Source organism: Ursus maritimus, unplaced genomic scaffold (genome assembly GCF_017311325.1).
Source record: "Ursus maritimus isolate PB19 unplaced genomic scaffold, ASM1731132v1 scaffold_10, whole genome shotgun sequence".
Classification (NCBI taxonomy): domain Eukaryota; kingdom Metazoa; phylum Chordata; class Mammalia; order Carnivora; family Ursidae; genus Ursus; species Ursus maritimus.
The window spans coordinates 15,510,169-15,524,981 of NW_024423344.1; the positions used below are offsets into that span (position 1 = coordinate 15,510,169).

The 14,813-nt window shown below is 39.5% G+C and overlaps 1 protein-coding gene across 3 annotated transcripts in view; it reads right to left on the reverse strand.

Annotated features, from left to right (window-relative positions):
- Positions 1 to 14,813, reverse strand: part of DCLK1 (doublecortin like kinase 1) — a 332,328-nt gene that overhangs the window by 158,519 nt on the left and 158,996 nt on the right. For all 3 annotated transcript variants that reach the window (XM_040622036.1, XM_040622026.1, XM_040622043.1), the window contains exon 4: positions 1,278 to 1,377. In XM_040622036.1, the coding sequence (XP_040477970.1) occupies positions 1,278 to 1,377 (100 nt within the window). The remainder of the gene's footprint in view (positions 1 to 1,277; positions 1,378 to 14,813) is intronic.

Here is a 14,813-nt window from a genome sequence, read left to right on the forward strand (position 1 = left end):
CTGGTGTATTTACATAAATCTTTGCCCCCAAAGGGTACATCAACCAGAGATAAAGGTGGAATGTACTTAGAGAAAACTTATTTAGAGAGAAAGAGATATCTTCCAGTTAGGTTCTGTGAACCAAAATAACTTAAATCTCTTCAAATGACACCTCCATCATATTATCTGTCTATCTATCTAACATATTATATCATATACGTACTTTCATCTGGCATTTGAAGTTTTCACAACACAGGGGCAATAGCTCTTATTCCTATCCTTCCCCCCCACACTAAGTCATTTTTAAACGATGAAATAATTGTTTAAATGTATATAGATGATATGCATATATATGTATTAATACAGACACTCTATGTAAACGTGCATCAGCAGTGGGAGAGTGGGACCCCTACATCACATCACTTATCCTATCCTGTCAGTGCTCAAGTATTTCCCATCCCCTTCGTCAAAAGCTCACTAATTTGTTTCTGCATGCATTTAAGCAGAAAATTCATTACCACTTCAAAAAGCATTTCCAACTATCTAGTGTCTGAATTGTCCATAAATATGTGACATTCCCCTAATTAAATCAGAAGTAATATGATTAAGGAGAGGTCTCTTCTGTCAGTGCAATAATCTTTCCTGTGATGCTGGTAAGATTCTAAAATGACTAATAGCATCAGAAAAAAATCTTTAAGTCACAACCTTTCATAATCATTTCCTGAGACATGTCTTTCCCTCTTCATCAACTGTCTCTTCTTCATCTGCTACAAACAATCACATTTCAATTTGAATCGAAGCACGCTACCCTCCTCCTTTTTGGTCCCTCACAGACGCTAATGACATACAAATTCTGTAGTAGTTAAAGGAAAGGAGCCGCCAGGCCAGTCTCCCTCCCAGTTAGGAACCAGGGGAGGCTAGTGAAAGCTCCACCTACAAACACACTCAATAATTTTATGATTACAAATCTCTCGACTACACATGTTGGCAAAAATAGAGAATTAAAAATGTAGAAACCTGCATCATGGTTTTCTATAAAACATCAATTTAGTTATTAAGTGGTTATAAATTAGCCATTGGTAATTTACTCTTCTGAATGATTTAACCTTTCCAATTATCATTTCATCTGTTTTCTATATAAAAAAAATCAAAGAAATTCGAGATATGGAAAAGACATGCTGGGTGAGGATCTGAAACTGATTTGGTAGCTTTGGGGTTGACATAATCTTGGCCTGGTGCGGCTCATTTTGGAAAGCTGCCTCAAATTTCCCCTGGTTTTGAACTTTTTTTTTCCTTACCACTTTCATCTAGCAAGAAATCATCCTGGTAACGGAACTTCTCCGGTCCACATGCAATAAAAATGTCATCGTCACCAAAAAAGTCCTGAAGGCACATCACCTACAAGAGAAAAGCATGGCACTCAGCAAGGGGTCAGCAGAACAGCGATTACAACATTGCATCCCTGCAAGTAGACATCTGCATAAAGCCACTTCCCACGTCTAATGGAATCAACAGGACAGCTTCTCCAGAGGAATTTCAAAAGAAGGTTTCCAGCATCTGTTACTAGTAAGAAACATGTTACATTTCAGTTATGCAGGAAGACGGGATAAGGAAAATAGAACCAGTAACTGTCACGTTTATTACTTGACATATCAATAGGCTATGAGGTAAGAGCCCTCTACTTTCATAATAGAGTGGATGCAGGGACATGTGGGGAAAGAACACCCCTTTAATCATTTGAACGTAATATTCCTCGATAGCAATAAAAGCCAGCGTATGATTTTAGCAACAAACATAATATACACACAGTGATCACTGTTTGGGGTAACTCCTGGAGGAAATTATCTGTATCATAATACAAATATAATGATCTCCTTTAGACCCATTCTACCTCTAGTTGAAACAGAAGTAGAAGGCCTCGTAAAAGGAGTAATAGAATAGGTATTTCTGAGATTCAGATACAGAGACCGGGTATGCCCACCACTCAAGTTATGGTAACCTTGAAAACTCCTGTGCTGCCTGGCTTCTTGAAGCTATGCAAAGGAAAGTTTTAAAACCACCTTTTGGTATTTATTCAACTTATTCTCCAATAAGAACTTTAAGAGAGCTAAATGTTGTTTTTCAAGTACATGTGTTCAAAAGGAATCATTCCCAGCACACTGCTCCCTGTCACTGGATATGTGCTGTAATATTTTGTTCACAATATGCATGACGCCAACAGAAGGCCCTGGGAACACTGCTGATTTCTATCTATTTTCAGTCTCCTTTGCTTGGAGCACATCATGAAGCAGCCAATTGAAGGCACCCACTCAGAGCTGTATGAAATAGACTTTTTAGCAGCATTTCCCCTTGGATATCTGAGGCCCACAGACAACCTCCCTCCCCTGAAGGGTTAGATCCTTCTGGCCTGGGTTTACTATCAGATCCTCCCTCATTTGTTTGCAGTCATCTGCAGGGCATCTCTGGGGTTCTGCTCTATCTCAATGCTTGGTGGCACTGTCCTGACACATCCAAGGTACTGTAAGACTTACAGTAGTAAGTTGGGAGAGCACAGCATTACTCAGAGGCCCCGGATACAATGATGTGTAGCCTTCAGATAGTTTTTCCAAATAAGCTCTCATTTCCAAATAATTGCTTGGCTGAAATTTTAAGAATGACATTTCTAGAACAGTTTGATAATGAACATTAAGTATAAGTGAGGTACATCTATGACACGTTTCTGAAAAGCTTGAAAATATAGGTGATTTAAGAGAGACATCCCAATGATCAAGGAAAATGGACTAAGGATCTTCAAGAGTGGTGTCAGAAGCTCCAGTCTTCTACTTGGGGTAAAAACAGGATCTTTGTGGGCTCCTGCGTGGCTTAGTCGGTTAAGTGTCAGCCTTTGGCTTAGGTCATGATCCCATGGTCCTGGGACCGAGCCCCACATCAGGCTCCCTGCTCGGTGGGGACCCTGCTTCTCTCTCCCTTGCTCCCCCTGCTTATGCTCTCTCTCTCTAATAAATAAATAAAATCTTTAAAACAAAACAAAACAACAGAATTTGAACTCAGAACCCACTCCAATTCACTCCTCCCTTTCTGTCTGATTGCAACTGTGACCCTGTTCATCTTTATCTTCTCGACAAGCACCCCACCCCAGCCTTTGTGATCAGCGGTTGGTGTCATCCCAACCAACCCCGTACAGGCCATTTTCATCTTACTATATGCCAGTTAACATAGAGCATATGCACACAAAATGAATAAAACATGGTCTCTCCCTTAGGCAAAAATGTGAACAATTAACCTTAAAAGGCAGTATTTCTTAGAGTGTGAATGTTTAATATGTTTTGTGCAAAATAAATAAATAAATAAATAAATAAATAAATAAATAAAATAAAGGGGGTGTTCTATGGTCAAGTAGATTTGGTAAATACTGAGTTCATCCAATATAAACAGGTGTCCTTATTTTCGTCCTTGCAAAATCCTTCATGGGCTCATGTACAACACAGCTCCAAAGAGGAGAGAGAAAATACAGTATTTCCCAACCTTATTTGATTCTGGAACGCTCTTCTTCATACAGCATCATATGAACTAATGCGTGACGGGGCTCCCTTTGGTTCTGCACTGATGGGCAGAGGTGAAAAGAACTCAGGAAACACACAATGGAAAGTAACGTTGCACGCTCTCCTGGGCAGCCATATTTCTCTAGCTGATAAACATTTATGGTGGGCCCGCTCTGGGGTACGCTGTGTGCCAAACATTATGATGACAAATCTCTAATAGATGAAAAATACTGTTTTCCAAAGGAAATTGTCCTTTCATTCCACATATTCCCATCACTCGTATTCTGGAATCAGATTGCCAAACACATCACATCCATCCATGTGTGCATGTTCTACGCCAGTGCTAAGCAGGCAGATAACTCGCATTAAAACTACAGCACACGATAAGCAGGTTGCCAGCTAACTCCCTTCCATCATATACCCATGACCGTTCTCTAAGGCCGACGCTCAAAGAACAGAACAGCCAATGATCCAGCTTGGACAGTTTAGGTTTAATTCTGTTGGCAAGTGGGAAATGAAACATGATGAACTTTTGATGTTGTTTCCAACTCCAGGATTCCAAGAACATAAAAGGAATGCAGCGATTGTTAAAGAAAAGTAACTGTCATCGCCCAGCACAAAAAGACAGGGAAGAGTCATTTCAGTGCCAAGCAACATGTATTCATTTACCTCTCCATCTTCAGTGACTAAAATCAAAGAATTTGTTGAACTATTAGAAAGTGTAATGTCTTCTGTGCTCTCTGCTCTGGCATCATTTAGCCATTTCCCTGCTCACAACCTCCCACCACAGAAGGTACGTACGGTCAGTGGATCAAATTCAAAGTCATAAAACTGCTCCTTGTTAGAAGCCTTGATAAAAGGTTTGATAGAAAAGGAGGCTTAAACACAAGGTTATGATAAAGATGGATTTAGGATAATCTACGCATTTCAATTACCCATGCTTTCACTCTCTATCATTGATCTAGAGGTGGCTGTAATGTATTCCATCTAACAAAAAAAGAGTAACAGAAAAAGATGTATAACCCTCTTCTGTAGGCCAATATACTGTGAGGATTTTCCATTGGCATTACTGGACACTCTAATATCAAAGGATTATTAATGTTTTGCATAAATATCTGATTTTATATATCTATACAGTGTTATTCCTTTTTAAATTTGAGGCTTTCAAAATTCAGTGTGATCACCAGCTGAAAAAAACAAATTCCATTTATGGATTAACATCTCTCAGACCCAGGCCTTTTCCTGTCCTCCTTCTCTTTACTCCCATTACCACGTCAGGCCAGAGCTTATCCACCTACCTGTAGACCCTGGCATTTCCCTCTGGTGGATTTTCTCACTCTTACCTCCTTTCTCTCCCATCTATCCTGTTTAATTCTGCTAATCTATTGTTTCTTTGAAACTTCCAAATCTCTCTTCATGACTCAGAAAAACGTCAATGGCTTACCATCATCAAGTTAAAGTGCATCTTCTGAGTCTGGCATTCCATCTGGTTCCAATCTACTTTTCAAGTCTACGATATCATGCCATGTACCTGATACTTAATAAGCATTTACCGGATGGATGGATGGATGGATGGAGGGATGGATGCATGGATGGAGGGATGGATGCATGGATGGATGGATGGACGCATGGATGGTTGGCTGGATGGTTGATGTATGGATGGATGGATGGATGCATGGATGCATGGATGCATGGATGGATGGAGGGATGCATGGATGGATGGATGCATGGATGGTTGGCTGGATGGTTGATGTATGGATGGATGATTGGATGTTTGGATGCACGCATGGATGGATGGATATAAGAACAAATGCAAGGATGACGGTCTAACCCAAAATTTATCTGCTTTACATATTCTTCTCAGAAAAGAGCTTCTTCTTTCCTATTTGCATTAGTTTTGGTATGACATTTTTTTCCTATTTGGTACCCCCTCCTACCTAACTCTTTGCCTATTCAAATCTCTCTCATGACTCAAGGCTCAATTGAAGATTCAAGCCTTACCTTCTCTATCCACTTCAATCCAAAGTGATCGATACCTTCCCTGAGTCCCTAGTCATCATTCAATAACTGTTTATTACACACGTATTATTTACTAGCCACTGTGCTAGGACTTGAGAATACAACTGCCCTCGTTCTTCATCTCTTCTTTTCCCATACATATGTGTATGGACTTACACTCCAAGGAATTCCCAACACACCGTTGTGAATTAGTAATTCAGCAGAGAGTAAACTGCATTATCTACCAGTGGGCTATGTCATGGGCCTGGAGTCAGGTGGCTGAGTTGCAGTCTTTGCACCGTGACCACCTCTGACGTGGGCAAGTCGGGAAATCCCAGTCAGCTATCCTGAAACACATCCTATTTCTAACGATCCTACATTTAGTCAGAGCAGAGGTAGTGCCTCCTGTCGGGTGGGATTCTTCAGCCCCACACAGACATCTCTGCTCTGGCACAATTTCCCAAGAGCGTACCCTGTTATCAAAGCCCAGGTTCCAAATTAACCCAACTCTGCCACTTTGATGTTCATCTCTTTGCGCCTCATATCAAATATGTCCATCATCCTGGTTGCTTTAAAGATTAGATGAGTTAAAACTGTGAATCAAAAGATAATAAGTCCTCAATATATTCTAGTTATTTTTATTAGTCAAATGCATTTTACTTCCACATAAGTATAAGCCAAAAGTATACCTATTATTATAAACAGATAAAAAATAAAACATAGACTGTAGCTCCTGGGCAATATACCAACAGGCTTCTTTCCTAAGTGAATTTGGATAAAATACAGCATATAGGTGCCCCTTCTCATTTAGGAAATAGGAATTGTACTAGTATAATTATTTTGGTGAAAAGCATGCTTTGAACTAGCAGAGAAATGGTGCAAGGCTGGAAGAAGTTGCTAACAGGAAGCACGGATACAGTCCATGCTTTCCATCAGGCTTTCACTGAAACGGTGCTGTGCGTGTCAGTAACGAGTATGGTCACATGCTACCACAGGTCTGCTTCTATAAACCATGTCTGAATTCAGGACCCCTTGGGATCTGTCACAACTTTTAGTTTTGTGGCCTCCAGAAATTTGTATTCCTCTGAGAAAACCATCCCTGTCAAATTGTCCCTACACTAGAAAAGAAACTTTTTGTGTATTATATGTAGTTCATACAGGAGGTAATCAGTTTATGGCATATAATGCTTAATATTCTATCAATTAATTTGCAGTTCTTACCCAGTGCTTTGGTATGAAACTCTTTGATTATTATATGAAAACCCCAAATAAAGACATCCCATTTATTGTATCAGAGTTTATCTCCGATGGTGCTTAGCCTAATGCCACACCCACTGTGCCTCAAAAAACATGGGTAGTTATAATTGCCAGATGTGCTGGGAAAAGCCCTTTAAGGATCAGGATACCTGAGTTCTGAGCCTAGATTTGACATAAACATTGTATAAACATGAAACAGTTCCTTAAATTCTCTTGGTTATCAGTTTCTATGTGGGTTCTAATACGTTTTATCACAGTAATTTATATGATGAAGATGTAAAGAAAAGATGAAAATTCTTCTTGGTGTGATAAGATCAACAAGAAGAGCTCTATAGGGGCGCCTGGGTGGCTCAGTTGGTTAAGCGGCTGACTTTGGCTCAGGTCATGACCTCAGGGTCCTGGGATAGAGCCCCAACTTGGGCTCTGTGCTTAGTGGGGAGTCCGCTTCTCTTTCTCCCTCTCTCGCTGACCCTCCCCCTGCTCCTGCTTTCTCTCTCTCTTGCTCTCAAAAAAATAAAATATTTTTAAAAAAGAATAGTTCTATACATTATTGCATGTAATCCTCAATATACATTTTGCATTAAACCCTCTCCGCTGTAAAGGAGACAGACTCTATTGACAATAGTTAGATGTTATTTGTATCCCAATTGTACAGATTTAAAAAACAACTTGGCCAGATTCAACTAAAGATGTGTAGAAATTTGAAACAATTCAAAAGCAGGCTCTTAACTACCAAGCTACAGGAAAACAAATCTATTCCAAGCATAGAAATATGTACCCTTACATTTGTGTATTATAAATTTCAGTTAATAAAAGCATTTTAATAATAGTTATCACATATTGTACATTAATCATGTCTAACAAAATTTTTAAAAAGGACGTTTGAATTATTTCTTTGATCCTAGGAAAACATATTCGGCTTTCTAACTCTTTTTATGTGAAAGCTGAATTTATATTTTTTCCATTAACTTGTCATTACGCACACTTGTCCCAGGAGACTGAGCTGCTTCCAGGGAGTAAAAAGCCACTACAGACAAATATGGACTTCCCCTCCTCGGAGCTTCCGGCTTGAGGTGCTGCGCAAGGACAGAGATTCAAACAAAGGCAATAAAGGCATCTGCTATTTACACATTTCCAAAGCAGGACTGTGGAATCCAGTCCCCCTCACAGGAATGAGGTCTCCATGGTGACGCTGACATCACGGAGCTGGGCGAGATTGTCAGCAGTCGCTATATTTTCTTTACAAGAGCGCCCTCTACCAACAAAATGGAATATCTCTGCAGCCACGGCCTCATTTTTTTGATGCCACACAAGTCATTGTGTCCCTATCAGGTGCCTCTCCTTGCTTGAAACACTAAAATATTTTACCATCACCTACCTAATGTATTTTAAGTGAAATCAGGATCACAGAAGTAAAGGCCGAGAAATTCAGTCCATTTATTGGTCACTGAGTACAGCATACCCTTTCTGTTTTAATTTTCTTTCTTTTTTAAATACTTATTTGTAATTTCTCCTTCTTCTTGATACCCGTTAAAGGGGACAGACTGAAAGGTTCAGGTTTAAGGAGATGCTCTTTACCAAAAAGAAATGCTTATACCTGTGTTTAAAAAAATCCAGTCACCTGTGCCTCTAAAGCACCAGAATCAATAACCTCCTTCTTTCTGCACAATTCATAATGTGACCATTATAATTAGCTTTCAGTTAAAACCTGGCACATGTGGGCCTCTCATCCTGCCAAAACCTAATTTTGATGAGGTTTGTCTTCCAATTTCATTCCATACTTGGCTTCTTTTCTCCATTCTTAGCACTGAGCTTTGCTATGCACATGATATTATAAATCAACCACTGCGAATTTTTCTGTTCTATTCTATAAACTTCTGATTTTAAAATATGTCTATAATTTGTTTTATTGCCAAATATCAGGAATGTGTTGTCATATTATTGTCATTAAAAATACATTCTCCACCGTTCCTTTACTTTATAACCTTTTCATTTCCTTGATGATAAGCTTATGCACATGATTATTTATTCTACAACCACTCCTCTAACAAGAAATTTCTGAGGAAGAAAAATCTCTTAAAGAAACTCTGGTTCTCGCCCAGAGAAAGATAAAGCCATTAAGGAACGAAATAAATTACTCAAATAATAATAAGAGAGAGAGGAAAATAAAGATCCTCAAGCTATTTTTCACAAGTTTGAAGCTCTAAGACTTTTTTTTTTTTTTTTGCAAAAGCAAATAATACTGTTGAAATTCAGAAATGGCTAGTAGTTAACACTAAAATAATATGCTGATGCTTAAAAGGAAAAGGAAAATGTCCTCTTTTGAAATGAAAGTAATTTAATTTGCTGTGTTAATTTAAACACAACAACAACGATTATGAAATGGAAAGTCCATTCACTCCTTGCTCGTGTTCTCAGAGGCTGGTCTCCATGAACATGCAGCTAGGTAGGGCAGCACGTTGGGGGACATACTCTGACAGAACAGGCTTTCCTTAGAGAAAAGGAGGCACTAAAACACTAGCTCATGGAAGGCATGTGTTGGGGTTCTTGGCGTGCAAGTAAAGTCAGGACACGTGCATTACAAAGGTTGGGCTTCAAACCCAGAAAAATAAACCCAACCCACCAAACCTGTGTCAGGCCAACACGCTCAGATATAGTTTCTCTGGATCAGGAGTTGAAAACATCGTTAAAGCAACCAGTTGCTATCTTGCAATTTTGTTAACCCTTACTCAACTTGCACGTGACCAGTGAATCACAGTGCTGTGAATGTCCCCTCTGATATTTTCCAAGGAGTCTGAGGCCAGCGCCAAGACCTACAACGTGCCAAGCCCTGAAGCCACTGGACTCACATCATTATGTCGATTCCTCACCAGGACCCTGTGGTGAAACCCGGTTTTTAAAAAGTTTTGCAAGAAAATTCACAATCCAAAGAATGGCTATCTGTTTGAGAGCTAAACACATAAAGATAACCGTTCTGTCTTTTCTGTTCTTCCACACTGGCTTGTCGCTTACGGTTGCAGGCAAAAAATGATATTCCCGAAGCTATGGAAGTATGTGTCTGCCAGGAACATTTGTAAATGTTGCTTGACACTGAAGTACGGAATCCGTTGCTTTAAATATTTCTATTTCTATTTCCAATCTACTTGCCTGGATATATGGTTTGACTTTAAAAGGGATTTTTTAAAATATGAGTCAAACTAGTCTTCTCAAGTAAATGATGTTTTCTAATGACCCTCCTGCAAAGCGAAAATCTCCGAAATGGCTGTTACTACCATCACCGTCACCTCCCCGAGTATCAGCACTGCCCCCTGACCAGCAACCCCATGGCCACCGTCACCATCACCACCTCCATGCTGGGAGCCCTCACAAAACTTTGCTAGTTTTGTTTTTTTTCTTTCCTTAAATAAGCTGAGGACAAAGCCTTTTGCCTCCTGGGTGTTCGGTATTGGTCAGGGTTCTATTCAGCAGACGTTTAACCACTTCTAATTGAGAATAACAATCCCAGGAGTATTTAGTACAAATGCAGCCTAAAATTACATTCTAAAGCTATTAAATGAAAAAAATTACTTTTTTTTTCTTTACTCAAACTCAAATGTAAGCTAATAAAAACATTTACATAGCATCAAAAATATTACTGGAGAAAAGTACGTCTTCCAAAAATATGCTTTAGAGTAAGTCGGCTTTTAAAATTGCCAATAAAAACATTCCCTGGAATTGTCTGAATAATAATACCATTTTTGTATAATTGTATTAAGATCCAGGCACAGCTAATAAAAGGCTGAGAGAGAGAGATGGCAATGGTAAGATAAAAAGTTTACGATCCAAACTGAAGGCTTGGTTTAAAATACTGTTTTTATAAATATATGCTGATAGGGGTTATACAACTGTGAATATATACTTAGAGATATTCCTTACTCGGTGGTCTTTTAGAAAATTACAGATGGTGACCAAAACACCGTAGGCCAATATTTCTCCTCTGTCTTCATCTTATACCACGTATATTAGAGTTTCCATAATTCTTTTTTTATCTAAACTTAGAGTTGAGTGAATAATACAGGGCTGGTTGCCATTTCCCCACAGTGCATGAGCTATAAGTGCAAAGCATAAAGACTTCAAATGCCTACAGAGGCCTGGAAGGTAACATAAACAGTGAAGTGGGCCAGGCATAATAAAACCCAGTGCAAATGGGGCGATAAATGGTAATTAACATAGGCAGACAATAGGAAATTGGTGGGGAATGTAATAAACTGGAAGCCTCCCTTCACCTAAATGGGGCAGCAACAGTTACTTGACACTTGTCATGCAGCAAAGCAAGCCCAGGGCTGCTAGACTGATTGAGTTTTTAAGAAAAAGTGAAATTGGATTTTTAATTGAAAGTCCCTGATTTTTAAAAGTTAGCAATAAATTCATTTTTTTTTAATTAAAAAACGTGTGCACTCCAAATAAAACACACCTGTGTCCTTGATTCAACCCGTGGACAGGCAGTTTGCAATCTCTGGGGGAGAATTCCACACTAAGTGGCCATTAGCCATGGTTAATGTGCTCAAGGCTGGTCTCCATGGCTGTCCCAAGTAAGGCAACCAGGCTTCCCAATAGACTTTAACTCTTATAATTCCCAAAGGCAGGGTAGAACATAGTTAAGACCCAACATGTCTTGAAAATTAGAGCCTGTGAAAGACACAATACAACTTGTCTTGTATGTGTGTGCGTGCGAGCACACTGTGGGCATGTCCACATGCGCTTATGCGGATGTCCTGGGCAAAGGGTGGATTTGTCAGCTGAACTTGCTTTTTGTGTCCTTCCTCTCTCTTCAACCGTCTCCCTTCCCCCTTTCTGGGAGAGAAGAGGAGTGAAGTAGACAGGATGGCGAATCAGTAACATGAAATTTCAGACCACATGTTACCAGCTCAGTCAAGATGGAACCAAATTAACTCCCCGTAATAAAGAGCAGAAGCACATTTCACTCCTCTCTCCCACCCCTTGGGTCATCTCCCGGCTACAAGGTCTAATCGTGGTTTCAATAGCCACCAGCTTCATCTTAAAAATGAAAGAACTCTTGAAAGAAAGAAAGAAGAAAGAAAGAAAGAAAGAAAGAAAGAAAGAAAGAAAGAAAGAAAGAAAAGAAAAGAAAAGAAAATCAATCATAAGCAGTAGTTTTCTTTTTGATCACACCTGCTCTGCCCAATTGCGAAAAACAACATGGCTACTAAAAACTATTAGAAATGTTAGCTCTAGTTGGAAAAGGGGCAGAGTAAATAAAACTCAGCCGTCCAGCGAAACAGATTTGGGGCCTACGACATCAAAGTGAGAGGAAAAACTCAAGGCTTTTCACATATATTTCTAATGGTTAGTTTTTATCAGGTTTCTTTTTTTTTTTTTAAAGATTTTATTTATTTATTTGACAGAGATAGAGACAGCCAGCGAGAGAGGGAACACACGCAGGGGGAGCGGGAGAGGAAGAAGCAGGCTCCCAGCAAAGGAGCCTGATGTGGGGCTCGATCCCAGATCGCTGGGATCACGCCCTGAGCCAAAGGCAGACGCTTACCGACTGTGCCACCCAAGTGCCCCTATTTATTAGGTTTCTCACAAGTCAAGAGTAAGTCGACATGATTCTTCCTTCCTTTCACAAGCTTGTCTAATATTGCTGGCCTTCTCTCCAAGTGTGATGATTAGCTCTGAAGATCCTTAACGGCATATGAAGGGTTAGGCCCATTTATACTAGCACAGGGAGATACTCTCAATGTTTGGATGAGAACATACTCATGTTTACACTTTCTAATGCTCTAATTCTCATTTAACAATGCCCCAATACAGAAGAGCATACAATAGTGGCTTTCATCGACTACAGTGGCCTTGAATAGCTTTGCATAGTAGCTTTGGAATCAGAGAACGTCAGGTTTAATTCTCAATTCCATTAATTACTAGTTGGGTGACTAGGGTCAATTACTCAACATTTGGAAGCCTCCTTTTCTTCACAGGGAGAATGAAGGTAATGTAGCCATCTCCCAGGAGGGCAGAAAGAATTCGCTGAGATAATGTACGGTCATGTGTCAGGCAGAGGAAGTGTTTAGTAAAAAGGCAAAAAACAGTACATAGGCCTTAAGTTAATGTCGCTGAAGCATAAACTTGCAAGATTCTACTCAGAAAAGTCAACGATCATGGAATAGAGGGCAGAATAAATCAGCACTGAAAATTATTCCATCTAATGGCTGTCAGACTTTAGACAACCGTAAGACATTGGAATCGCAATCAACACTAACTAAAATATGTGAAAAGAACATTTTCTTTCCCTCTGTGTATTATCCATTTTTCTTTCATATGTGAAGAATACAATGCAATAGCTCTATTAATATAAGCTATCTCCTTACATCCTCTGAAAATCATATTCTTTTCAGGTGCCTGACAAGTAGATGACTGAACATTCCCTCCATGCTGAAACATTTGTCCATGCCAATCATAACTTCCTTGATGTTAAGGGAAATGAAATCTAAGCATGAACTGCCATGAAGAGCAGCCATTTACAGCTTTAAAACCATAAAAGAGGCATAACCGTTCAAGAGGAATCTCAACATTGAGGTCCTCTCCTTGTGTGTCATTTAGACAACTTCAAGGTTGAAATCTGCCCCTATTATGAGGTCTGGTCAGATATAAATAGGTTAAAATCACCATACACAATAGTTACTCTCATTAAATGTATTTAAACAAAACCATCATAATTTAATTTCTAAAGTAACTGAGCTGGAAACTTCTTTCTTCATTATTTGTAGTGTTATACTGCCCTGCAGTGTCCAAACATATGAACTGTTAACAATATGTTTTGAGCTTAAGAAATGTCTTTGTATGAACCTTTACAGGGAACGAAGTAGTTATTTTCTACAATATTTCAGTGAGGGGTGTTGCTATGGTTTAAACTGTGCCTCCCTCCTAAACTCATATGTTGAAATCCTAATTCCCAGTACCTCAAAATGTGACCTTATTTGGAAATTACGGTCATTGCAGATGTAATTAGTTAAGATGAGGTCATGCTGGAATGGGGTGGGCCTCTAATCTAATATGACTGTTGGCGTTATAAGAAGGGGACATTTGGAGACAGACATGCACGTAGGAAGAACACCATGTGATGATGAAGGCAGAGATCGGGGTGATGTTTCTAGAGGCCAAAGAATGCCAAAGATTGCTAGCAAACCACCAGAAACCAGGAGCGAGGCATGGAACACATTCTCCCTCACAGCCCTCAGAAAGAATCAATCCTGCTCGAACCTTGATTTCAGACTTCTAGCCTCCAGAACTGTGAGACAGTAAATTTTGGTTGTTTAAGCCCCCCACTTCATGGTACTTTGTTACCATAGCCCTAGCAAAGCAATACAGGTGTATATCCTTCATGCACACAAAAATATAGAAAACGTCAACATTTCCCACAAAACACACTTGTCTCATTTTGACTAAAAGGATAAGAAGGAGGGTTCAAAACATAACATTATTGTTAAACTTTAACCTGAAGGTTTTTTTTAAGTAACATCAACTGTTAATGGCTCCATTTTTCTATTATTAAGTTCCAGAGAGTTTTAGAGACAAACTCTAGAGCCTAGAACACTTTATTAAAGTATTATAAATGTTGTACTAACCTGAAAGGCAAACACATGGTTCTTACTCCTTTTGCATTTGTGCCAGTTAGCTCTTAGGCCTCAAAGACCAATTCTTCATTGTATGAGAATTGTGCAGACCCTGGGTTATCTAGACTCTTCCGCTTTGTTCATTGTTAGCCAGTTGTTTTACATTATGTATGCAGGATAGAGTATTAAGGACAGGAAAGTCGTTATGGGACACCTCCTTGACTTCTAAGACAGAAGCAGGGAGAGAACAAGTCATGACAATTCCCCAAGAACAAGTGGGTAATGGACAAGACCCTGGACCGAGGTGAATCAGAACTGTATTGTCTTAATCCTGACTCTGAATCACTCTTGTGGGACCCTGATGTCTCTTGACTGCCGTTTTGTCTTCTCCAAAGAGGGATTATACTAAATGAGTGGCACCTAT